Genomic DNA, 27,375 nt, shown 5'->3' on the forward strand with positions numbered 1-27,375 from the left:
ACAAAACTTGTTCTTACACATATTGTTGTATCTGCCTAGGTGTCCCTATCTCCCTTGTCTCTCCTGGCATATTCATCCTTCTAAGTGACTCAAATATCTAAAGCTATGAGAAGTCTCCTGAAAACCTGGGCTCCCATATACCTCCAGACTGCACATTGTCATGTACCTGTCCACAAGCTTGCTTTCCCACCAGACCTCTGGAGAATAAGGGAGAGTCTTATTCATCTTTGGGTCACAGGAGTTTAACACGATGCCTTGTAAGTGCTGCATGCTCACAGACTTTTCATTAAATGAGTCATGAAATGCTATATTTGTCTGTCCTGTGTCCCTAACAATGCATCTTTTTTTTAATGATAGAGATTACTTAAAATATCTACTAGTCACATAAAGTCAAAGTTAGAGACAAATAAAGAATGTTTAAATTGAATATATGACAGGCTCTATTACAAGTAGAGACCTATGATGCCAGGATCATAGAGAATTGATAATATCCTCACTGTCTTGGTTTCTCTACTGGGTTATCAAGTGATATTGATTTCTTTCTCTTAGAGGCATTTATTCATAGGACAGAATTTCATTTTTCTTGAAAGCTGTAGATATACTTCTGAAAAAACATATGAGAAAAAAAGATAATTATCCTTCTTATCTCTTTAAGTCTATAAAAGTAAATGATTCTGAATTCCAAAGCACACTGACAGAAGGTTTGGGGCTAAACTATTCTCAGTAGGAGAACATCCGGGCAAGAACAAGAATTTATTGGCTTTACTCTCAACATGTCCAACATGACAGTTCTTATTTATGGTTGCCCTTAACTTACTTTATTATGGCATGGAATGAAAACTCTTCTATTTAATAACTCAATGCAGTGACTGCAATCATGCTCAGTACAGTTCCTAACAGGTCTTCTTGTTGTGACTTCAAATGATTTCTCAATTTCCCAGCTCTCGATAAATAATTCTATGTCTTCCATATTTGTAATAATTGTGCCATTTTGCATCCTTAGATCATCATCTGGATCTTCATTGCAAATTCCTAGAAAGACATGTGACATTTAGAAGGAAAAAATTTTTCACTTAAACCAAATGTAGGCAGCAGAAATAAATCATCTTAATAATTGATTGTAAATGAATAAATCATTTACTGAACAAGGTGCCAAATGTATATCCTTTCACTTTAATGTTGATGGATTTTTTAATTATGTATCTGATTCTTTGATAAAATAGTACAGAGTTATCTTAACCAGATAAGAAAGAGACCACAATCCTAGAAGTCAAGAAATGTGAAAAGATGGTAGAAAATGAAGAAAGAGGAGATTGACTCTGCTCCCACACTCCTTCACTATTACCACTATCTAACTAATTGCAGAAGTAGTTCTTAAGCTTTCCAAGATATTCCTTAGAGTAGTGGGCATTTGGTAATTGCCTCCCAGTCATCCATTCACACAGGAAAACCCTGCCTGAAAACATTAAGTTCTGCCTTCAGGAAGTATCCCTGCCCCATCACCACTATAGGAGAAGGCCATGATCGGCATAAAGGTAGTCCTTACTCCCGTGCATTAACAACTGTTACAGGTAATAAAGGAGTCAGGTCAGACAGTCACCTAGATACATGGATACATTCAACATTTGGACAACCACAACCAAACAGGATTTGATCTGGGAATTCTAAGACATAGACAATCTTCCTTCCTTAGGATGACGTGGCCTATTGATGGTTATCATGCTTCGACCTGCTAAAGCCTCCAGCTCCCTGAGGAAGGCCAGACTGGGGACAGATCTTACTCTTCATGCAGTGGAGTGCAGAGCCAAGGGAATTGCAGAGAAATAGCCCAGAACCAAGAACATACTTGATCTGAATCCTACCCTACCTTAAGACATATTTTTTCTTAATACCCAAGGCTCCAGCTATAAAAGATATAATTTGAACATTTTTTTCAAGTATTAAATCTTAATCCTCAAGTAGGCATATTAAGATCATAAAGGTTGCTGCTACCATCATTGCTTTGTCTTTGTAAATATACAAAGGACTGAAGGCAATGCAAAAATAAATAAAAAACAAAACTCTAGTGAAGTGAACTATACTGTCAAGCAGCTACTATTTTTTAAGTCTAAACTTCCCTGGAAAAGGGTAATTGCTAATAGAAAATTGGTTTTATTGCAACTCCAGCCACCAGCCCTGTAAACTTCACAGTGCTGTAGAGAACAAGGTATTCATACAGACCTCTCATTCTGGTGTCCATGCTCAATTTAGGTCATACTCTTGCTCACTGCAACTTTTTCAGACGTGACAGTACCTAGATTTCCCTTAAACCAAAACCATTCTTCACCCACTATGGAGGTCATGAACTTTAGGGGGTGACCCTCGGTTAGCAAAAAGGTGATCCTACCCCCTTCTCTACAGTGATTACTTAAGAATCCAGTTAGCAGAGTGTGTCTGTAAAAGCATGAGCTGGCAGTAAGTGAAGGAAAAAAATTCACAAGATCAAACAGAAATCATAGCATGCAGAAATGATAAATCATCAGAGAAAATATGCATTCCTAAAGTCTCTTGAGTATTACTCAATAATAACTATTGATGTATTATATATAATCAATACTACACAGACTCAAAAATAACTTTTTCCACAGTGATAACCTTCAGTCCCCATAGAACTTTGTGCTATGTTTAGCGTACTATAAATAGGCAAGGAAATACCTAAACCTTTTTAGCCAAACTTTGCACTAAATGCTTTAAGGAAGAAATCTGGGTGTTTTTTGTAATTTGTTGAGGAAAAGGACTTAGTCTTATTTGTTTTTACGTTGCCAGCATCAAGCACTGAGTCTAAACACTCAGAAGTGTTTACTCAATTAATGTTTGGTGAGATTAAAGTAGATATATTTCACTAAGCTAACATTTATTGATCATGTGTATTAAGCAATGTGTTAAGTGTTTGACATTAACTTTCACATTCAACCCTAACAACAATCTTGAAGGGAGAATGTTGCTATTCCCATTTTAAAGATGAGGAAACTGATGTTCACTTCAGAGTACAGAGCTACAAAAAGAACAGTCTCCATCAGACATCAAAGCCAGTATTATAATTTTTTATTTTGTTGTGTACCTAGAGGTATTTCTGATTTGTTTCCTTTGGCTTATAACTCTTTATGTGTCTATGTAACATGGTGTAATATTAACCTAGGTGTAAAGATACACCTAGGCATTACATTTTATAACAAAACCAGGACAAATATTGAGAACATTGTGTTCCCTGTATGTAACTTTCAAGGTGGCTTAAGCAACTAAATTTTCCCCTATTCCAAATTTTAACATTGTAAGGAAGAAACAAACTTATTTAAGTCTTTAATCTTTCTGTAACTCATATTTCTCACTTATAAATTAATACCAACTTATGAGGGTTATTGTTAGAATTGAATAAGTTCAAGTATATAAAATAATGGCACTTCATTAATGATTAATAAAGATGAATATAGTAGGATATATAGAGAATATAGCAGTAATATAAACAGTATCGCAATAGTAGTAGTAAACATTATATTTCCATAAGATATGCAAATTGAACTGTTATTTCTTGCTTCTTAGCCCATGTATTAAGATGAAATAGTATTCACATGGGGAACTAAAAGTTAACATCACACCTCAAATATGAAAAGTGGGGCATCAGGGCCAAAACAGTGTAATGTGAGAAAAAAAAATTAGAAGAAATTAAGATTTGAAGAGCAATGCTCACCGCAGAGTCCTTCTGTGTCAGATGACAAGTTAAATCGAAAGCCAAAATGAATGTCTATGATCCCTGTAAGGTGAGCCCACTTTATGACTAGTCCAGCTGGAGTTGTAATCATATACATGGAACCAGAATCTTCTATGGACAGTTCTTGACTTGAAAATGGCAGAGGCACAACGACAGAATCCACTTCTACCTGAAATAACACAGTGAATTTACAACTGTTAGAAAAATATGTCTCAATATACACTCATTAAAAGTAGAATTCAGATGATTCCATTTCTTCTTGTTGAATATAAAAATTTATTTCTCTGCTGCTGCCACAGCTTCTCACAACTTCTAGTTCCTTTATTATTCCTTTATTGTATCTTGCTATATTCAGTATTTGCTGTCCAACTTGTTGCCCCTTATTTTCTTCAAAACTTAACTTTCTTCTGTGTTACATATGCTTTTCTGTTTCCTGCAATACATGTTGTTTACACCATTATCTACTAATACGAACTTAAGATAATAAAGTTATTTTCAGGATATTTTCCTTAATCTGGGTCCTTTCTTTGATCTTCTAAATCAGTGTTCAACTATAATGTTCCTCACAATCATCTGTCAAGCTTGGTAAAGACTAAGTTTCCCAGCAATTCTATTTCCTAGGTTTGGAAGGGATTCTAGACTCTGTACTTTTAGCACGTACTCTTGGTGATACAAATATAGGCAATCCGAGGATTATATTTAGAAAAACACTGTTTTAAATAATGACAAAGACATGGAACCAGCAGTAACTTAGTCGGTCATGTCTCACCAACCATCCAGTTTCTCATCTTTATATCTTCCTCATGTTGCCATCTGTAGGCTAAAATAGCCTTACTCCTGCCTGGTTAATTTCCGCTTTCTTTAACATTTCTCTTAGGTGTCACCTCCTCCAAAAATACCTGTTTGACCTTCCTATAAACTTCATTAAGTGACCTGTTTCCGTGATATATTAATCAAACTCTATCACTATACCTCCTATTGCTTTCTAATTGGCACACAATTGCATTTAAGCACCTCACATACAGCTACAAGTGACTTGAGACCAGGACCTTGTTGTTTTATCATGTGAACTCTCAATAAATGATTCTTAAAGAATTAGTTTTTAACTGAATACATGATCAGAGATGGATTCTTAAAGAATTAGTTTTTAACTGAATACATGACCAGAGATGAATTCAGTTGAAGCCAAAACTAAGCCCTTTGGCTCAAATGCTCACTAATAGCACTGACCAGATGTGAGTTTAAATTTATTTCCCACCCACTTCCTGTTAATGTATCAACCTGATCAAATCAAAGGTATACACAAGTGCTATCACCCAAATAATTTCCCCATTCATATATTTTGCTTTACTTAAAATTAAGCTTTCTAACACCTTACTATTTTTTTAGGCTCATTTTAATATTGTTTCCAGTCTAGAATGTTTGGCCTGTGCTAAAAAAGATAGAATTATTTCTAGAAAGCATGTAACATCTCAGTCATTTTAGCAAAATCTTTACACATTATTTTCTTACATTTTTGAGAGAGCCATATAAGTGAAATACCCAGCTTATAACTCACCCTTCTCCAGTAAATACATATTCCTTGGGATAAAGGTTTTTTCCTATAAAACCAAATGGCTTTTTTCAATCTTTTTATAAAACATCCCCCTTCTTCAGTTTATTTCAATCGTTAACATTTCGTCATTTTTTCTTATTTTCACTATCACGTATTCACTGAAAATTTAACATCATCAGCACTTCAAAACTATTTTTCTCTCGGTGGTCTGCATTCTCGTATTCTTAACTCCTACATTTTTCAACCTTGTGATCCCTCTTTTTATACATCATTTCTACTTTGTCTAATTTAAAACACTAATGTTAACCTTGGAACTTGGGCACTCACATTACCCAAGAGGGATTTCATGTCTTTGACATGGCTGTTATAGTTAACCTCACAAGGGGAGAAATATTTGCAACACTTGGTACACTGTGGAAGGAGAAATATAATATTAAGAAACAATTTTTTACTGTCCATGAAAAGAATGATTAAACACAATAACAATGAAACTCCACAGATATGTTTAATTTTCCCTGTTTTTGGAAATAATTGTGCTTAATATAATTTCTTAATTTTCTCTCACGTGAGGGTAACTTTTAACTTTGTGCTCTTACCTTTCTTGCTGCCCGATTAACAAGTATTTTATGTATAGGTGTTGTCAAGTTTAACTTCTTAAAACAAAGTCCATGCATTCTTCCAGAGGATGCCTGAATTTGAAAAAACATTAAAACTTTATGGAGTTAAACAAAACTTTAGCAATGAAGAGAAGGAATTTATGAAACACTCTGCAAATACTCACTAGCTTTTTAAGTGTATTTCCATTCTGAAAAAAAAATGTATAAAGAACACTTTAAAAAATATATTACTTGACTTCTTAAAAAACATTATTCAAATTAATATTACATGTCTCTAAATATGTTCACATGAAACATTTTTTAAGTACTAGAAGATAAATCTCAGTGAGTTCGTGAGCCCTTTCTTGCTCTGAGAATATCTAATGTCGCAGTGTACTTCAGCTATAGATTTATGAAGAAATGACACGAGAATGGATTATGACCTACCTGATTCATGGAACATTTTTCAATGTGAGCAACTATAATTTCCCCAGGAATTCTTACTAAGATATAAGAAGCCATACTATACAACGCTGCATTGTTTCCATCAAACGTAATAATGCTCAGTTCTGACAACATGGAACACCGACCTAAAAAAATGGTAGAGAGTGGATTTGGTCTATTAACTATTTGTATTTGTAGTAATGATTGCTTCTTAAAAAAAACCAGACTTTCAAATTAGTGTTATTATATTTGACAAGCAGCAACTCTAAAAGTTATATATTGGGAAATAAAATCATAAATTAAATGAAGAAAGTTCAGCAATAACTTTGGTGTGATGAGTGAGGTGATCAGCTTAAAAAAAAAAAAAATAACAGTCTCTACCCAATTGGAAAACTGCCTGCCATGTAAGAAATGCAAACTTACAAGGACATTCCCACTCAGGGCAGCAGATATCGCTGTTTACTTGCATGGGCCTTCCCCGGAAACCACAGTCAGGCATTTCCAAGGCCTTTGGGCAATTAAGAGACCAGTTGTAAAACTGCCACTCCATATTAAGGCATATATATTGGCTACAATTATAAACAGGATCAAATTGTTGAGGCTGTTAATAAAAAAGAAAATTCGTTTTCTTTTTTCCATTTTCAACAAATGTTTTCAATTAGTTTTTTAATTCCCCATTTACATTGCCCATAGTATACATTTCCTAAATACGAAAGCTTTTGGAAGATAATTTAAATTTCACTACAATTTTTGTTGATGTATTCTCTCTAAAATACTCAGTTTGAACTTAAGTTAAGCTTTATCTTAATACTGATTTGAAATCAGAATTGTCGGGCACCTGGGTGGCTCAGATGGTTAAGCGTCTGCCTTCGGCTCAGGTCATGATCCCAGGGTCCTGGGATCGAGTACCGCATCGGGCTCCCTGCTCCTTGGGAGCCTGCTTCTCCCTCTGCTTCTCTCTCTCTCTCTCTCTCTGTCTCTCATGAATAAATAAATAAAATCTTTAAAAAAAATTTAAAAAAAATTGAAAAAAATAAAAATAAAAGTCACAGTCTTCAAAATCATCTACAAGGCTTTAAATAATCTCATTTATTTCTTATCTTATTGATTACTTATTTAATGGCCTCCTTATTATTCTTTTAAAATGTCAGGTACATTTTTACCTCTGGGCCTTTGCACTTGCTGGTCCTTCTGCCTGGAACCCTGGTTCCTGGTTCCCACAGCTATTCCCACTGCCCTGGTTCTCTGCATGGCTCCATTTCTGAACTTCTTCAGATCTTTTACTCTAAAGTAACTTTATCCGTGAGGCTTTTCTGAGCATGTCATTGAAAATAGACTTATTTTTTTTCCTGAGCAGCACCTTCTAACATTTTATATAACCTAGTAACTTATTTTGCTTACTGGCTATCTTAGAGCCTCCAATAGAATATAAACTCCATAAAGGCATGAATTTTTGCTTGCTTTTATATTGCTTTATCTATAGTACTTGGATAGTGGCGGGCCAAAAATGGTGTTAAATAAATATTGGTGGAACGAACAGTTGGCTTATCAAACAAGTGGCACATTTGAAGTAAGAAGATAACTAAGTTCAAGTCTCAGCTAAGACAATTACAAGGTCTGGGGTCCAATGAGCTTACCTTTTTTTGCTTGCCAATGTATCTTTGTTATCTGGCATAGTGCCTGGCATATAATAGCTACTTAATAAATATTTTTGAATGCCTGCCTTACAGAGAAGCCCACATCAGTTAAATTTTTATTGAAGAATCACACTTAAGACCTCATTTGAGGGGTGCCTGGGTGGTTCAGTCAGTTAAGCTTCTGCCTTTGGCTCAGGTCATGACCCCAGGGTCCTGAGATTGAGCCCCGCTTCGGGTTCCCTGCTCAGCGGGGAATCTGCTTCTCCCTCTCTCCCTTTCCCTCTCTCCCTCTCCCTCTGCTCCTCACCCCTGCTTGTGTGCTCTCTCCCCCACCCGCAAATACATACATACATACATACATACATACATAAATAAATAAAATCTCAAGGGAAAAAAAAAAGACCTCATTTGAATTTTGTTTTTCTTAGTGTAATACCAGAATCTAATTAGTAGGACATATCTAAACCAGGTAAGAAAATACAATTGTATTTATGCCTCTGAGAGGGCACAAAAAATTGCTAAATTTAACGCATATTTCTTATTATCTTTTGGCAAAGATAGATCAGAGAGCATAGAAAAAGAAGTTTAATAGCACTTGGATAGTGTTACAGAAACTTGAACAGATGCTCTAAGGAAATGCAAGTAGGAATAGATTACCCAGCCATACCTCGCATTCCAAACCTGTCCTTGTTGGCGTTAGCATTTCCAATACAGTGAAGTCTGACGGAGTAATCATTTCTGGGCCTGTTAGAAATGAAGATATCCTTTCCATTAGTGGAATGGTATCCATCCTGTATGGAATTTCCATGCAGTAGAAACTGTGCTAAGGAATTTTATACAGATCATTTCATTTATTCCTCCCAAGAACTCTGTAAAGTAGATAACAATACCCTTATCATTTTACAAATAAGGAAACAAAGGTATAGACAGGCAAGGTAGGAAGTGTCAGGGCCAGAATTCAAACTTGGGAATTCTTATTCCAGAGCTCAGATTTTTTTTTTTTTTTTAAAGATTTTATTTATTTATTTGAGAGAGAGAGACTGAGAGAGAGAGCACATGAGAGGGGGGAGGGTTGGGAGGGTCAGAGGGAGAAGCAGACTCCCCGCCGAGCAGGGAACCCGATGCGGGACTCGATCCAGGGACTCCAGGATCATGACCTGAGCCGAAGGCAGTCGCTTAACCAACTGAGCCACCCAGGCGCCCCAGAGCTCAGATTTTTAACCACCATTCTATAAACATCTTCACTGTCTTGATAGTGTCAACACCACTGTTTCAACAGGTAAAAAGATCAGTATCACTAAAGAGTGCTCAGGAGTTACAAATTTTGTTGCCTTTTAAAAATAAGTAGTGAAGCTGATTCATTTCCCTTGGTGAATTTCTAGAGTGTGTTCCTTGCAGGCAGAATGGACAGTGCGGTGAGCCCCTTGTGGACCACCAGTTGGTGGGTGCCATGAAGGAGTGATCCATGGAAAGGGAAGATGTGATTGGTAAACACATTTGTAAGGCATCTTCAAAAGCTTTTTGTTAGGGCTAAAGTTATCTCTAAAATAGTTAAAGTCTGAATGACCACAGAACAGCCAGAATGAATGGTTAAAATTTTGTCTAGCTATAATTGGTATCCATTGTTAATAATGCCTAAAAATGACTGTATTCTTTTCTTGTTGCTGTTGTAACAAATCATTACAAGTTTAGTGGCTTAAAACATCACCAATTTATTATCTTGTAGCTCTGGAAGTCAAAGTCCTAAAAATCAAGGTATCAGCGGAGCTGCATTCCTTCTAGAGGCTCTAAGGAAGAATCTGTTTCCTTCCCTTTTCCAATTCTTGGAATTGCCTGAATATTTTGGCTTCTGGTCCCTTTCTCCACCTTCAAAGTCATAGCTTAATATCTTCAAATTTCTCTCCCTTCCCCCGCTTCTCTGATTCTGTCATCATGTCACCTTCTCTGACTCCGACCCTCCTGCCACTCTCTTATCAGGTCCCTTGTTACAATATTGGGTACGTATGGATAACACAGGATAATTTCCCATCTCAAGATCGTTAACTTACTCACATTTGCAAAGTCCCTTTGCATGTAAGTTCATATTCACAAATTCTTGGGATTAAGAGGTGGACATTTTTGGAGGGCCATTATTCAGTCTATCACAATGATGTAAGAGAAAACTTACTTTTTCAGTGAAATAAATTCTCTAAGCGACCTCAATTTTTTTCTTATTTTATGGTTCCTAATTTACAGAATAAAGAAGAACAAAATTCCCATTCCTTGGTCCTAGGAGCAGAGTTCGTGTTCTAGAAGATTGCATCTTCTAGAAAATATGAAACAATACAGACTTAAATATTTTTATTCTTGTCATCATAAACACTTAAGCCATAGAAGAGGAAACAAAGTTCTAGTCCCAAACTAGCACAGAGTCATGGAAAATTCTAATGACTTACAAGGATTAAATGTATGCCAAGTGATTAGTCCAATGCCTGGCAGGTACTAAGTACTTGATAAATGGGAGCCAGTAAGAATAGTGGTAATAGTGATAGTTATAGGGAAGTTTATGTATGTCAACTATACTTCAATTTTTAAATTTTGTTTATTTAGATAGTTGGTTCAGAACATTTTTATTTAAAAAATCTCCTAGCATGGACTATGAAATCTGAAACTCCTACATAAGGTCACAACACCTACTTGCCTTTCTTAGCAGATAATTTAATTAGAAATACAATTAAACTATGATAATATAACAAAAAGAAAGAAAGAATAAGTATCTGAACTTTTCTAAAGTATAGTCTCAGGAAAAATAATACATTACATCTGTCAAGCCTTACTGTAAATAGATTTATCAAGCCCTTTCCTAAGCCACGTTTCCTAAAGAGGGAGAGAAGTGAGGTATGAGCCGGAATATCTACTCCAGAGGCTGGGACAGAACACAGGAATAAGAATGGAAGTGCCAAAGGATGACTTCATTTGCATTAACATCTCTTTAGAGTCAACTTAAGCACTGTGAAAATTTAAGCACGATTTAGTGACACCCAAATTCTAGGTTTAAAATGTGAGGGAAGTCCTTGTTATGTATACTACCAAAATAGAGGGAGAAGTGAACAAAATGAAGAAGGCATTCAGAAAACCTAGCATGCTGATCTAGGGAACACCTACAGAATGAAATGAAGTGACTGCTGGGTTTTCTAGTCAACAGGGTAGTACTGAGGTCAGTAGCTGTTATAAGTGTGCCAAGACTTAAATTACATAATGCTAATTTCAGGGTCTCAAATGGTAACGATAGCTGTAAACATGGGTAGAAATGGTTTACCTGGTGGCATTAATGCTGGTTCTGTGGGAATCAGAGGTATGCCTACAAAAAAACACAAAGATACACTTCCTTAATCTGTTGTGCTTAAAATGAGGCCCTTGTATATTTCCTATAGGGATCTTTAGCTTCAAGAAAAATGTTTTGGGAGAGAGAACACAGGAGGAATGTTAGAGGGAAGATTTATATGTTTTAGAAAGTAAGTAGAAACAAAAAAAAAATGTGGAAGGGATATTAAAGAAGCATCTTACAGAAGTCTGTTCTCTAAAGCTTCTGTTTACAACCGCTATCAGTAGAGAAAAAATATTCATGTGTTTCATTTTTCAGAATAAATTAGGTAAGGTTCTCACTTACAGTCTCCTGGATAAACACATTTGAGGGTGATCTCATCAAGGATCATATTTTTAGGGCAGTAGGGCAAGCATCCTTCAACACTTTACATGAAAAAAAAAAAAGTGAAAAAAGTTTAAAATATAAAAAAATACTGAGGTTAATATATGCAACTAAGACATATTCTTCCTGAAAGTCTTCTATTCCGTTTGTCAAGCAGTAAGGAGTGCTCCATTTGCTGCTATTCCATCATACTTCATTTTATGAAATCCCAACCCCTAGGGGATGATAAATAGATATCGTTCATGATTAATGAAGAATTTGAACACAGGCTTTTCAAAGCACCCACTTATGCTTGGAACACACTAAAGCCACGCTCTATAAATCACTGGAAATGCAGAAGAATCATTTATTGTGATTTTAATCTATATTTATTTACTTTCCACTCCTATACTCCCCCAAATCTCAGTAGATAAAGGTGCTTTTTAAATATCCTTGCCTTAAGGACACTAGCAGAACAAAAGAGACACTCAGTGACTCTCCCTGAGTACTATTAAGCCCTGAAGTCCTTGAGAAGATATTAGGAACCTCTGGGTAGAAGGAATGGAGGTAGAACATGGCTGCTGCTCTTTGAGGACAAGGAGAGGAGGAGGAGAAGCTGCAGATCTCAAGAGCCCAAATGTTTGGCAGTGCCCTGGGAGGATATGGTTGTATATAAGCCTATGGAGATTGGATTTCAAGTTCCAGGATGTTTGGTTTTCTTAAGGATCTCCACTTCTTGTGCATGGCACAGAAGCAAAGCGAGGGTCCCAAATTTAAAGGAGCTATGGTTTGGGCATCATGGGCCAAAGACAAGAGGGACCATCTGAAATGCTTTTATCTAAGGGAATGAAGCCAATATAAGAAAGGAGGTTACATTTTCTTTCTTGTCCAATTGAGGCTCAGAGTCCAATTTATTCTGATTCAAAGGAAATAAATGCAATCTTTTGTGTAGAACCAATTATTAGATTCATACATGCCAGAGAGAATTAACACAAATGTTTTTATAAAAAGCCTTGCCTATCTGCCTTTCAAATACACTAGAAGTTAGTAATAGTATTTTTAATATTTTTAGACATTTCCAATTGCCACATTTGTGAAGTAAAGAATTTTAATTAAAAATACTCAAGGCCTTTTTCCAACTCAAGATGAAAATGAACTTGACATTAGGAGTAAGTATTGCCACCAGAGGGCACTAGTTCATGGAGGGAAATCCAGGCAACAGTTTTTAAAAAACAAGAAAAGCTAATTTCTCTTTTAACATGAGACACATTTAGCCATCTCTTGGATACCTCCCTCACAGATGATTTTTTTTACATAAATAGCTTAGTTTATGTGACTAATTGTTTATTTTATAAAATGAACTTGAATAATAAAACTTTAATTGGTGTATGATATTCCTATTCTACTCTAAACTTTGTGAAACAAACAAACAAAAAAAATTAAAGCTACTATATGGATGAAGAGACTAGGGCCAGTCAGTTATCATTAAATTAAATAAACATCAATTTTTTGTGCAACTCAACTACTTTGTAATTGTTTATGCAAGTCAAAACCACAGCCACTTTCTTAAAATATTTTGCAGAAATCTGTAACTTATTCCTTTAGAATGCCTTCATGGTTGCACATAGCAGATTCTTCTTTATTTTATCATACAACTGATAATCTATTCAACTTCTGACTGATAAATAAATGCCTCAGATATAGACCATTTCTTATAATAGGTATAATACATAACAGGAATAACTATTTACATATGGGCTCTATGGTGTGCTAGCTGGCATCTTTTCTCATAGAAGTTCTCATTTCCATTAGATATTTTTGTTTTTAACACTTGCTATGTGCCAGAAACTTCAATCATCTAGAACGAGGATGGTGGTTCTGCTGGGGACTTGGAGGAGGAGTACAGAGGTGTATTAAAGCCCCAGCTCCGTACTTGAGTCTCCCCTCAGGGCTATAAATACAAAAAAGAGCAATAATTAGGCACCTTGATGCAGGGTAGGGGGAGAAGTTGAAAGAAGAAAGAGATGAGAAACAGCTTGGCAGAGGCAAAGTTTCATCCTGAATCTCTTCTCTGTATCCCAACCAAAAGAGAAGCTTTAGAGTAGCTACTGACCAAACTACGGCAGCACTGAGGATCTGGGTTCAGCTGCCTAGGAGACTGATTAGAGCATAAGAAATAATAAAATAGCTAAATGCCACTTCAAACAGCCCATTTCCTCCCCTGTGCTGGGCTGGCCATGCTCTCTGCCCTCCATCTTCCTTCCTTCCTTGCCCGGGTGCCCTCCTCACTATGGGGCCTCCATTGTGTTTCCTACCAGAAGAGACAGGAAACAGGTGTGTGAACATGAGAGGTCCAAGTGAATGCTGAAGATGTCTCCTTTTCATAAAGAATTGGCTGTTCTTATTTTTAAGAAAATAAAGAGGGGCGCCTAGGTGGCTCATATGGTTAAGCATCTGCCTTCAGCTTGGGTCATGATCCCAGGATCCTGGGATCGAGCCCCGCACCGGGCTCAGAGTCTGTGTGTCCCTCTCCCTCTGCTGCTTCCCAACTCGTGCATGCTCTTTCTCTCAAATGAATAAATAAAATCTTTAAGAAAAAAAGAAAAGAAAAGAAATAGAACTACTTCCTTCTCTCTGCTCCCATTGCACTTCATACCTCGTAGAGGTTCCATTCCTGGCCCCACGACTGCCTACAAACTGTGTCCCCTCTCTGTGCCTTTGTAAAGGTTTCCTCCCCTGACAATGGGGGTAAGGAGATGACCCAATTCACAGCACTTGGCACCGAGTGAGTCACACTACAAAGACTACAGTGTGCTAGTTGTTGTTGTTATTGCTTTAGCCCTCTTTCCACTCTATTATCATTATCGGCTTTTGTGTCTGTCTTCTTCCTAAAAACTGGGAGCTCCTAGAAAGAGGTGCTGTGTCTCATTCATTCACATGCCCAGGACCTTTTGTAGTCCCAGTGTCTGTCACAGAAATGAAGCTCGTAGATACCTCATGTAAAATGATCCTTTAAAAAAATATTCCCTCCTATTATTGTTCCATTTCCTTGTTCTCCTTTACAGCAAAACTCCTTAATAAAAAAAAAAAAAAAAGCTTTTTTTACTTGCCCCATTTTGCCTCTTCCTATTCTCTGTTTTGCCAAATCTAATGAACAATTTTCAGTCTCAAATTTAAAATCCTCAAAACTAAATTCCTGACTTTTCCTGCAGATTGCTCCTCCTACCATCCTCCCTACCTAAAAAAACGGCAACTAAGTCACCCCATTAAGTGGAATCATCTGCTAATATTTGAGCAGTTTTTAGTACAAAAATGGTAATTTCATACCTACAAACTGTTGAGGCCTAACCTTGAATCTAACTCCTTTTTCTCTCATGATTGATATTAAATCAGCACAACCCATGGCCCTAAGTTCAAAATATATTTGGAATCATCACATTTTTCACAACTTTCAGGGCTACGAAGCTAGTCAAATCCCTTTCATGTCTTCTCTGAATTACTGACCAGTTCTGCCCTTGTCCTTTGCCTCCCCAACAGTCAGTACAACAGTCAAAGGAAACTTTTTAAACATAAATCAAATCATGTCACTTCTCTGTCCAAAATATACCAGGGCATGCTCAGAGAAAAAAAACAAAGTCCCCACAATGGGCCACAAGGCCCTATATGATTTGCATACCACTGTGATTCTCTGGTTTCATCTCCTACTTCTCTTAGTTTTGTTCACTTTGCTCCAACTAACTGACTTCCTTGTTTAGCTTCAAACACACCAAACACATTCCCATCCCAGGACCTTTGCACTATCCTCAGATTGAAAGACTCTTTCCCCAGATATCCACGTGGCCAGTTCCCTTCCTTCCTTTATATCTCTGACCACACACTACCTTGTTCATGTATTTTTCCCTGACTACCCTATATTATTAGCAAAGACACACATATGCCTTCTGCTCTCTGTATCCCTTACTTTCCTTTCTTTTTCTCCATAACACCTATCTCCATATAACAATATATTGTATTACATATTTATGTTTTTATTGGTTTATTCTCTGCTTTAACCCAACATAGTGTAAGCAGCATGAGGGCAGGTACTTTGTCTGTTTTGTTCAGTACTGTATCCATATCAGCTAGAATTCCTGCCACATAGCAGCCCCTCAATAACAATTGCTTAAATAAAAGGAAATGAATTCTTTAATAAGTATAGAGCACATACAAATTATTCTTGAGAACTCTTTTTAAATTTTAAAATTCTAAAAAATAATCCATCGAGAGAAGAATCTGCTAAGGCTGGAAGTTGCGCACTGAATGGTTAAACATGACTTACGGTGGAAGAAATTTACACGCTTGTGCTTCAGGGTCACCGCATGTTTTAAAGCAGGGAGTGGTACAAGGTTCATATCTCCATTCACACATCCTCCGGTAGGGCACTGCTGCCTGGATTTCTGCGGAAATAAGGAAGTCTAGATTGCACATATTTTTCATGTACGGCTTGAAAAATAATGATTTATGATAGTAAATAGGATAGTAGATAGGATTCGACCTCTCCTTGACCATGATGCTGTAGAAAAGACAGACCTAGGGCAAAAGACATTGCCATTGCTTGGTGATCAAAGTATTTCATGGTTAGGCTGGATATCTAAATGTTAGTCTACCTTCCAAAGATTTTAAAAAGCCAGGAGTTGGAGAAAGCCAAGAAAAATTAAAAATCTTTTCCCTTTATGTTCAGTGGATTCTCATGAGCTACATGTCATAATAATACCAAACACTTGTTTGGAATTTTACTTTTTGCAAAGTAATCTTTTGTCTATTATTCTATTTTATCCTAGCAAGCCTGCTGAGTATTATTTTCATTTTATAAATGAAAAAACTGAGGCTCAGAGGAGCCAAATGACTTGCCAAGTTCAAACAATTAAGAAAATGGCAAGATCAAAGACATGTTTCCTGATATCAAACCTAGGAAGAGCATTCCATCTTTGTTCTTCTCACAGAACTTAGAGCATTACCTTGTACATGGTAAGTATTACCTGATGACAAAAATAAATGAATGGGTTTTAATAATACATGCTTACAGTTATAAAACCTCCCTTGATTGAAGAGTTTTCTCTTACAAACTGCTAGTACTCTCCCCTCCCCACAATATAGAACAGACTTTCTGTAGCAGTCCAAAATTACCTCTGAAGAAGAGAGCTCCATAAAGGAGAAAGTTCACAGTAGAGGTTATGTTTCTCAGATTTCTAAATTGGAGGGGAAATAGAGGCTCATAATGTTCAACTTTTAAGTAAACTCAAGTAAAAATATCATATCTACTCTATAGAATGTAGTATGGGCACATCAGTGACTTTTTTTCATGAGTACAGGAACCATTTCTAATAGGCAAAAATTTGAAGCTCGTCTGAATTTCTAAAATCCAAAGGCTATCGAGGTTTGCAGAAATTAATCCACAACAGAAAAGGCAAATGAATGAATGAAACAAGTGATAGGTTAAAATTAAATAATTTGTTTGGAAGATCCAAGGCATATGTTAAGCTCCTAGATTTTGAAAATAAAACATGACTTTTAAACATCAGATGAGGCAGTGAAGATTCCTCTCTGAAATTCAGAAAACTCAATAGCTGTAAAACTGTAAGGATTTCTAGAAATAAAATCAGGCTTCTACTGAACCAGGTAAATCATCCAGAAGTCAATGGAACCAGATACCCTACTATTCAAAAGACAGAGATAAACATGCTGTCTTTATCATTAAGAATCAGGTTATTGAGAAGCTGCCTTCTAGGAAAGAAAAAGTACAAACAGCAGACCCAAGAGATGTGAGGAAGCTCGGTTTCCAAAGTCCAGATAGCCCTGAAAGTAATAATTGGGGCCATAATTAAAAGTAACATTATTTAAGGCTGTTCTAAGCTATTTGCCAATTAATTTATGTGATATAATAACTCTATAAAGTAGGTATTATTATTTCCCCAACCTAATTTCACATAAACAGAAAGACAAAGAGGTTAAGGAACTTACTCACTCGAGGTCATACAATCTGATCTACTTGGACTCGTTTAGGAATGACTTAAAAATTAGAATTTGATATTTTGCCATAACGTAAATTATCTATTGATTCTCCTTTTGAAGATCTCAGGAACCGTACCTTCTATGCTGAAGCTACTTGAATGTTTGAATTCTTCGGAATCATCATATTTTGATGCTTTGACACTAGAATCTGTGAAGATGATGAAAAAGCCTTTCTTGCTGTATAACTCAAACGCACTGTAACCAGGAATCCAGAGACCCTGATGGTGGAAAAACGTGGCTCTCCGTTGGAAGGCTGAATTTGCCTGCCACAGTTCCAAAGTAAGAGTGTCCTCATCATGCACATAGAGAAAGTAGTTTGGCCTTTCAGCAGATTCCAAGGAAACAAGTGTCAATGCTGTAAAACATAGAACAGTGTGTTTGACATGCCCCTGGGCTCTCTGGAGGAAGCAGATCATCAACACCAGCATTGTAAAATGTATTGCAAAGAGAAAACTGCACAACTGCCATATATAATTAATACCAATCTCCAAGATTTCAGAAATGAATTCTAAGATTTCTAAAAGGAAAATTAATATTTTAATGTAATGAATTGTTATTCAGCTCAAAAGCTCAAAAAGATCAGTCTTTGCTGAGTTCTATTTTTTAAATAATTTCTCATGTCCCTGCGGGGAGAAAAAAGAAATACCAGCTTAGGACACTGGAACACACAATTTCATGCAAGGAATTGAATGATCGATTGGACACATATTTGTATTTGCAAGCTTTAACATTTTCAAATGCACAGAATCTCCAAATGGCTAAGTTGGATGATCTAAAAGAATAGGGAAAAGATCAATTTAGGCATGTCATTCCATTTCAATATCACTGGGTTCAAAATGGGTAAATAATCTTGCAAGTGATTTTGCTGCATTAAGAAAAATCTATTTGCTCAACATTATTGTCTATTTCTCAATAGATGGTCAAATGGCTAATGAACAACTATAAAACATTTGAGAAATGTCATCCTTTTTTGTTACAGGCTTTAAAAAGTTTTCCTTGTATTTGTAAAACCCATGATATAAAAGTTTTTTAATTGAGATTTTAGTTTAATTTCTTAGACCTTAATTTTTTAGGTTTTAATTGTTTTAGTTTAAATCCATTAGGATTTTTCTATTAAAACATTAATTATTATAAATCATAAAATGAAGAGCTCCCTCAAATCCAGTATATAATTCCAAAGGCATTGATTATATTTTAAAACTTGCAAGGCCCTCTGCTGAGCACTGGAAGATGAAAAAAAGAATAAAAGAATTCTTTTCCAGAGGAAAAACAGAGCACAAACATATAAATTGGAAGTTCAGACTGTGATAGGTGTTTTCATAGTTTAAAAAGAATTAAAGTTCTTTTTACAAGAATGAAGCAATTCATTCTAACAAGAAAATCAGGAGATTTCTCAAAATAGATATAAAAATTAAATCTGATTCATTTAATAAATATTTTCTAAGCTCATACAACACCTCATGCATGATTCTAAGTAGGGCTAGTATAGCACAAATGTAGCCTGATTATCACCAGATCAGAAGGGGACACTAACCACTAGTTAGAACAGGTGCCAAGTAGGTAGGACCAGTATAGATCTGCAGATGCAAATCAGTTAATGTGGTACCAGGTACCGGGACAGACAAGGCCATATAAGGATAACAGACTGTCTAGACTCTGATTTATTTTCTTAATATTTAACTTCCTCAATATCCAATCAAAATTTCAAAAATTTCAAATCAAGTCTATCATGGTTTCTATGATAATTTAAGTTGTGCTTTATTTAGGACCAAAAATTTCATCAAATAATTTCAATTCTAATGTATATATGCCAAGAGATAAACATAGAAAAGAAAAAGATTTTATATACAAAAGAGATAGTTCGTTCATGTACCAGTGTCTTATTTTATTTTATACCTTTTAGGACACCTAAAAAAAAAGCCATAAACGTATTAGATCCTCAACTAATAGCATGAATAAATGAAAAACAATGTAAATGGAAAATGAAATTCCTATTTTCAAATGGAAATTATACTTACATGATGCCTTCTCTTTAAAAAGGCCTGGAGTGATCATAAAATTAAAAAATAAATTGCCATGAATACTACTCCTTGGCAAAGAGAAAATGCTTCTACTGGTCATATTGGCCCCCAGAACAAGGCCAGTCTGTCCATAACTTGCCAGCATGTATGGCCCTTCTCCAAGCCCTAGGTTAAATGCAGATAAGAGAATTATAAATTGGCATAGGAGTTTTACAATTATAAACTGGCATAGGAGTTTTCACATTTCAAGCTGTCATTTCAATGGGATAAATGTTAATAACAAAGAAATACTCTAAAAATTATTGTGCATTTAAGTATTTATCATTAATAAAATAAGTGAACTATTTTCAAAAATAATATACTACGATGAATTGGAATATATACATCATATTTAATTATGTAATTTAAAACATAAAGGTTTTATATATGTATATATGTTACACATATCTGTATATGTAAAATAGTGCTCCTTAGAAGAGTGATTTAAGCTTTCTGGATCTCAATTTTTCTCACCTATATGAAGGTTATCCAGGTAACTTTCCACTCTAATGTCCCATGATTTGGATCTATTCTCAATAAACATAAATTTATCTCTATTCACGGCCAGGAATTTTGAAAGTCTTCTAAAAATTATCTCTCTCTAATAAGTTGCATTGCATGAAAACAGAATTCACAAACATGATATACAATATTTTATTGTTTGGGGAATTACTGATTTTACCAGTGAGGCATGTCTCTAAAAAAGAAAATAGGACGAAGCTCAACAGAGAAGTCCAAAGTCTTTTTAGTTATGCTATTGTTTCTCATGCACTTAAATAGCTCCATATAAAATGGAAAATATTTACTATAGTAAAAAACTTATTAGCATAGAGACAAACCTGAAACTCAATCAGAATAACTTTTCTGCAAACCTTATCTTATGAATTATAAATAAGTTCACTGATATTCAAAAAAATTAGGAGTTAGGTTTTGTGAGCATAAGTTCAGTTTACCTTCAGCCCAGTCTCTATGCCATTTAACGTTCTTAATGTAACTGAGAGACTATAAAACTTTGAAGTTTCTCCTGAATCATCAAAATTAAGTTACATAATTATCAGCTGTATGCTTGGCATAGGTATTTGTATATTTTCTATGTTATAAGTTACGTAAAATGCTAATATATATGTGGCAAGTGCTATCATAAAAGATAAATCCAGTTGTTGTCAGTGAACTTCTCACTCCTTCTTTCCTCTAATTTTTATCTCAAGAACAACTTTCCTCACCAAGCCCACTCTTAAGATGGAGGAGAAAAAAAATCTAAAGAAATCAGAGGGTTAGGTTTTTTCCTCTTTCAGGACAGAAGATCAGGTTTGAGGGAAGGGAGAGATCATTAGACTAGGGGGTCAAAAGTCTTTGAAGCAAAAAGGGGAACAAGAACCAAAATTTCCATCATGAAGACCTACAGAAGAGGCAGGGACTCAGGATAAGTTATCTTCAAGTGTTGACCCCTCCACTGACTAGAGACACTTCATCATTGAACAGCTGGGGACCCTTACAAGCCATGAGAAAAAGGGTTTTATCAGGAATTTGGACACCTTGAGTAGAGATGGAGACTTGAAGACAATTGCCCCACCAAGATGGAACAGAGCAGATACAGTGGAGAATCTATGAGCCCACAGCATGGACTTCCCACTGCTCTGACAAATACATATAATGCACAGTTTTCTTTGTGAGTCCAAAGCTACAACAACCAAAGAAAGCTATATCATTAGTCTCCACTATTTGCTGGCTCATTTTCTAAGAGAAATAAGAGCAATATAAACTTCCGAGAGGAAAATGTATTTCAATTTATAAATATGTTGGTTTGTACAAATATGTAAATAATGTATAAATCAGTAGATAAGTATGTAAATCACAAGGAGTTATAATTCAAAATGAAGAAGACATATAAAACTACAACTTGGACTGAAGGACCCTCATGGACATTCGACATAAGAATAGGAGAAAGAAATTAGACAACTAAACAAAATCTCTTCTCTACAGCATCAGTCCCTTACTAACAGCAACCTGAAGAGACAATTGTCACCTCAGAAATCCATTTGTATAAAATCAAAAGCTTCTGAATTGTCTCCCAGTTGATTTATATCTTGTGTCTGGATAGTCATACATTTTCACTAGCAAGTGACTAGTGAAATCATTGACTTTATCATTATTTTCTTTAGGGAGAAGTATAATTTTACCACCTACTAAAAGCAATCATTTCCTTTGGTGATTATTTAAACACAATATTAAGCATATCCTATCTAATAAAATCACTCTGAGCTTAAAACTTGCACAACAATTTTTAGTGGAATATTGAAGTCCTTGCTCACTGACAGCAATCACAATAATAAAACCTTTGTATTTTTAGTAAATGCCATAAAATGAACATGAAGATATTACATACAGTCTTTGCATTAAAGATTATTGAAATAATATCATCTGTAACCTCTGAATTCTCCTCTTTTTTTATTTTCCTCCTACAGAATCACAATTATTTACTTCTGCATTAGCTTAAAATATTAATAAGTATCTTGATAACACAGTGCCCAGTATGTAATATGTATGAATATCCAAAGAAGACTAGGTAGGCTTAAAATATCTATGAAATTACCTGAGATGAAACAAATTGAAAATGGTCATTTAAAACAATGTTCTTTTCATAACTACTATCAACAATCTCCTCAATTTTATATTCCTCTTCAATCATCTATCTTCATTGCATTATTTTTACAAACTCGTCCTCTCCTTGGCAGGTTAATGCTAATAATAGACTAATAATGCCTATTATTTTGATCATAGGAAACAGATTCCCCTCTCACTCCACTGAGTTGATCAGGGTCTCTGGAGGCTAAATGCCCCATGTTCGCCCTCTGAATATTACCAATTTAGTATTATAGATGACACCAGAGGAACTGGTTTGAAGAATCCTATAACCCATTAGAGAAAAGAACCAACATTGGTAATGCAGCAGACTTGTTGACAGAAAGCAACATGTACCAAGAAGCAAAAGGTAGAAATTCAATATTCATAGAAAATTCTGCTTCAGGATCCAAAGGACTACAGAAGGAATGCCAGAAAGTACAAAGGCACAGATGGAGATTTTTACAGCAGAACTATGTGAGGCAGGAATTCTTAACTGAGGAAGTTACTGGAGCAATTTTTTTTTTTTCCAAACTGATGTCTGTGTACATTGCGTAGAGCACATGATAACAGTGTGTGGTGATCTTTCCGAGATTGGGATGTGTTAACCATACACCAGGGCAGTGTAGCGTGGAGGTCAAGCTCCTTGGTTCTGAACTCAGATCGCTTACAAATCTCAGTTTACTACATTTTTGACTAAGTGACTTTGACCAAGTTATTTTAACCCCTCTGGTCCTCAGTTTCCTCCTCTATAAAGTCTTAATAATAATACCTTACAGGCATATTTTGAAGCTTAAATTATATGATATATGTAAAGTAGTTAACAATAAAAGCTATTGCTATTATTACTGTTATTAATATTAGGGAATCAGTCTCAATTTGAACATGACATCCAAAGGAGTGATGTGGAATGTGTGTGTGTGTGTGTGTGTGCATGTGAAGTTCTCAACAGGAGATATTTTTGGTTTATATTTTCTTTAACTACCACTGAATTTTTTTTTAATGTTGGTTTTTTTCTCCATCAAACTTCCATAAATGTAACAGAAACAACCAAAAACTAAAATGATGGATTCATCATCTCTATTTTTCTAAAATTATCTGGCTTTCTTTGGGTATTTAAAGCTGACAGATTCCTCCCTAGCTCAGTAAGACACCAAAAATGCCTTTGATTAGTTGCTTGGGGTTTTTGCAATGGCCCAGTTTTCCTATAACTATTACTCTAATTTATCCCATCGTGAGTCCAGAGTTTGTCCATTCACTGACAAAATGAACACCAAACACCGTCCTGGATCATCTCACTTGTTTGAATTAGATTTAAGTGGCTATGCCTTCCTCAATAAGTAGGTTTGACAAAAAAGCAGGCTCTAATTTTGCCATCATCTGGCATTTTGACTGAGGATATAACACTGTCTCTTCTTATATCTATGCCTTAGTTTAGGTAGCACCTCCTCTTAGACTTCTCACTGCAAATTCGGTTGTTTGATGGGGCTAGGAGAGATCCATTATTACTATTAAATCAATAAATTCTCATTCTGATTATATGTAAATAATTATTTTTGCCTACAATGATGGTGAAATAAATTCCTTACGTTCTTACCATCCCACTAATAGTTTGATATCTATGACATAATGTTTGAATAATGTTTATAGTCATACATAATGGTAAAAGATAAGCATTTGGCATATGTTTTTCATCCTTTTTGCCTAAAAAAAATAGCTATCTTCACTCATTAACTTATTCATGTCATACAAAAACCATTTATTGAGGGCCTCCTAAATGCTGAGAACTTAGTTACACACTCTTTTTATTTTATAAGGAATACGTTTTGACTCAAATACTTAGAAATTTAGATAAATTTTAGAAAGTAAAGACTTTCAGTGAATTATACCAAATTATGAACTATTGTTCCCAGACATCATTCAAAAGCTTTTAATCTGAAAATACATCCCACAGAATGCTATAGTAATAGTCTTTATTTAAATGTCACATACCTTCATTGTAATATTCACAGTCAAGTGCTAAAAAATAAAAGAATAAATGTTAAACTATATAAGAATCTGACCCCTTATCTGACAGTATGCAAAATATGGCTATATGTTTATCAATGACCAAGTGAAAGAACACAGAATGACATCATTATTTGGGAACTTCCTCTGAGCAAAGAAGATTCTTTAAGGATGATGTGTTGAAAAATTAAATTTTCTAAGATTATTTTATAGATAGGCAAATATATCTGCCTACTTAGAAATGTGAAATGAAAGTATTAAAATCTTTGACTGGGCATCTACATTTATGTGAGTAAATGAAAAGTTTAAAAACTCAAATCTGTTTCTTATAATCAGAACAGTGAAATTCCACAGCTGTAAGGGGAATGAAGTCATAAACTATTTGAGGATGGTATACAATTTATAGTTCAAATGTTAAAGTGGCAACAGTCAAACAGAATAGAAAATTTTACCTCGATTTTTATTTTTGTAAATCCTTTAGCTACACTGTAATTTATCTGTATTGTCAAAGGAATACAAAATTTAGTTATCTTAGAGAAATTCTATTTGCATGAATTCCATGGTATTTGTCCTGTGGTAACACAAATTAATCTCCTTATAAGATTCCCACCTGATGATGATGTTTTAACTAGGGTACTCACAACAAATACTGGATGACCTCCAGTGAATAGATACCCCTTCCTGACAACATTTGTATGCATATGCTGCTACATTTGTGCATAAACATTCACAGTCCCCACCGAGATTACAGTTACACGTGTCTTCGTGGCAATTTTTGGCAAAAGAAGTAACATCAATCTGAAAATGAAATGAAAAATGAGTTAATTTCAGTAAGTATTAACTATAACTGATTAAAATTCAACCTTCTAAAAGAAAACTAACCAGTAGATTCTCAAAATCTGGTATTATCAACTTAACACTGCCACCTAGAGTTCTCAATATCTCAAACCTCTATATGGACCAAAGGAGAATTTATTAGGCAAATGTAAGATCAAAGAACCAGCAAAACAGGTAATGGGTTTAACAAAAAATATAATTTCAACACCTGCAATATAATAATATTTTGATATTTTATAGAAGTTCATTGTTTCATTATTAGCATATTCACATGGAATTAAAAGAATGTTCTATTACCAATTGTACTTTTAGTGATTTTTATGAATACCTTAAACCATTTTTTTAAACTTCTATTGGGGCCTAAAATTATTATGTTGGGAAGGCATTTAGAAATTTAAATTACTCCATCTTGGTATATGCTTTTAAGACCGTTTTAAAGGTGGCACTACTAATACTTTTAAACTATACATTGGGTTGAGGAGAAGAATGTCCGTGCAGCAATGTTCTCTGAAGAAAAACAAATATTTATGGCTTTGACCAATCATTTCTGACTTTGAGGAGGTATTAAAATCCTTCATAAGCTAGAACAGAATATTACAAATAATATGTACAAATGTATGTTGTTCAATAAGATGGACTGGGGGAGAAAATAAATCAAATAAATGCATTAATTCTACCAACAAACAAACTACCAAGTTTGTCTTCCTGATAGTGGTTAAGTAGTCCACCTGAAAAGCCAACAGTTAGTTAAATTATTTGTCCTGCTCATCTCGGTGTTACAGATACAGCAGTACCCATGCAAATATGAAAGTAAAGTATTCATTTACCACATTGTGACAAGGAGCAAAAACATCGCTGTACAAAATGGAGCACTCTTTCTTGGCATAAGGAAATTTGTTTTGATGTGCCTCACAGGGTTTAAATAATTCACTTGGGGTTTCACACTGTTGAGGAGAAATAAGGGAGAAGAGAAAGTTTTCAAAGGGGTGACTTCTGAGGCTGAAACCAGAGTAAACTATTCTGACTCCATCCATTACAATCACATCTCATATATTCTCATTCTTTTATTTATTCATTTATTTATTTATTTTATTTATTTATTGGAGAGAGATAAAATGAGAAAGAGAGAGCATGAGACGGGAGAAGGTCAGAGGGAGAAGCAGACTCCCTGCTGAGCATGGAGCCCAATGTGGGACTCGATCCTGGGACTCGATCCTGGGACTCTGGGATCATGACCTGAACCGAAGGCAGTCGCTTAACCAACTGAGCCACCCAGGCGTCCCATCATATATTTTCATTCTTTTAGATAGGTTTTACCTAAAGCATCTGTGCTCAGCCAACTCAAGAGTATATATTATATACTATATATATTATATATAGTATATATATTTGTAAACAAGCATACTATTAAATTCTGGTGATATTAGAGAGTAGAGGTAAACAGTTTTTAAATTTGTCTCAAATGCGGTCATTAAAAAATTATGTGAGCAAATGATTCTCTTTCCTTTCATTTTCAGCTCTTTCATTTCTGTCACAGCCATTCTCTGAGGAGTTGTATATGCACACGTATCTCCAGGCTCACCTCCCACAGACTCAGCAATTTGGTCTCTGCTTCTTCTAATTCACCTCCCTGAAACCACCCTAGAAATGTCATCAATGATCTCTTCATTAGAGTTGTCTAAATATAAAGGCAGGTTTCGGTCTCCATCTCACTTGACCTTTCACTACCTTTGACTCTATTTATTACTTTGCCCTTCTTAAATGTCTCTCCTCATTTACTTCTTGTGATACCATTTTATTCTGCGTTTCTTCCTAATTCAATGGCTGCTACTCCCCATTCTTCTGCCCCCTCCCTTCTGTGCAAAGCTTGATCCTCAAACCTCTATTTTTCACATTCTGTACACTTCTCATGGCTTCAACAACCTGTACATACTAGTAACTGCCAAATCCATATTTCCAGCTCAAATTTCTTTCCTGAAGCTCAAAACTGGACATCTCCACATAAATTTCTCTGTAGCTTATCTCTCAATGCATCCTAGCCTGTACTTATCTCTACACAATTGTCCTGTCCCCACTTTCCTCCACCATCATCTCTCCTCTTTGCCTTGCCTCAGGAAACAGTACCAGCAATAAGCAACCCAATAAGCCAAG

At 35.3% G+C, this 27,375-nt stretch overlaps 1 protein-coding gene across 1 annotated transcript in view; it reads right to left on the bottom strand.

Annotated features, from left to right (window-relative positions):
- Positions 1 to 27,375, bottom strand: part of OTOGL (otogelin like) — a 138,516-nt gene that overhangs the window by 29,490 nt on the left and 81,651 nt on the right. Inside the window, exons 29-44 of the mRNA XM_021678549.2 lie at positions 26,052 to 26,168; positions 25,029 to 25,185; positions 24,373 to 24,399; positions 19,717 to 19,884; positions 17,775 to 18,053; positions 15,966 to 16,083; positions 11,630 to 11,709; positions 11,253 to 11,320; positions 9,182 to 9,188; positions 8,648 to 8,718; positions 6,767 to 6,944; positions 6,347 to 6,489; positions 6,085 to 6,108; positions 5,900 to 5,992; positions 3,728 to 3,917; positions 818 to 1,032 (exon numbers count right to left, since the gene is read on the bottom strand). Of these exons, the coding sequence (XP_021534224.2) occupies positions 818 to 1,032; positions 3,728 to 3,917; positions 5,900 to 5,992; positions 6,085 to 6,108; positions 6,347 to 6,489; positions 6,767 to 6,944; positions 8,648 to 8,718; positions 9,182 to 9,188; positions 11,253 to 11,320; positions 11,630 to 11,709; positions 15,966 to 16,083; positions 17,775 to 18,053; positions 19,717 to 19,884; positions 24,373 to 24,399; positions 25,029 to 25,185; positions 26,052 to 26,168 (1,935 nt within the window). The remainder of the gene's footprint in view (positions 1 to 817; positions 1,033 to 3,727; positions 3,918 to 5,899; positions 5,993 to 6,084; positions 6,109 to 6,346; positions 6,490 to 6,766; positions 6,945 to 8,647; positions 8,719 to 9,181; positions 9,189 to 11,252; positions 11,321 to 11,629; positions 11,710 to 15,965; positions 16,084 to 17,774; positions 18,054 to 19,716; positions 19,885 to 24,372; positions 24,400 to 25,028; positions 25,186 to 26,051; positions 26,169 to 27,375) is intronic.

This window comes from Neomonachus schauinslandi, chromosome 5, assembly GCF_002201575.2.
Source record: "Neomonachus schauinslandi chromosome 5, ASM220157v2, whole genome shotgun sequence".
Taxonomy (NCBI): Eukaryota; Metazoa; Chordata; class Mammalia; order Carnivora; family Phocidae; genus Neomonachus; species Neomonachus schauinslandi.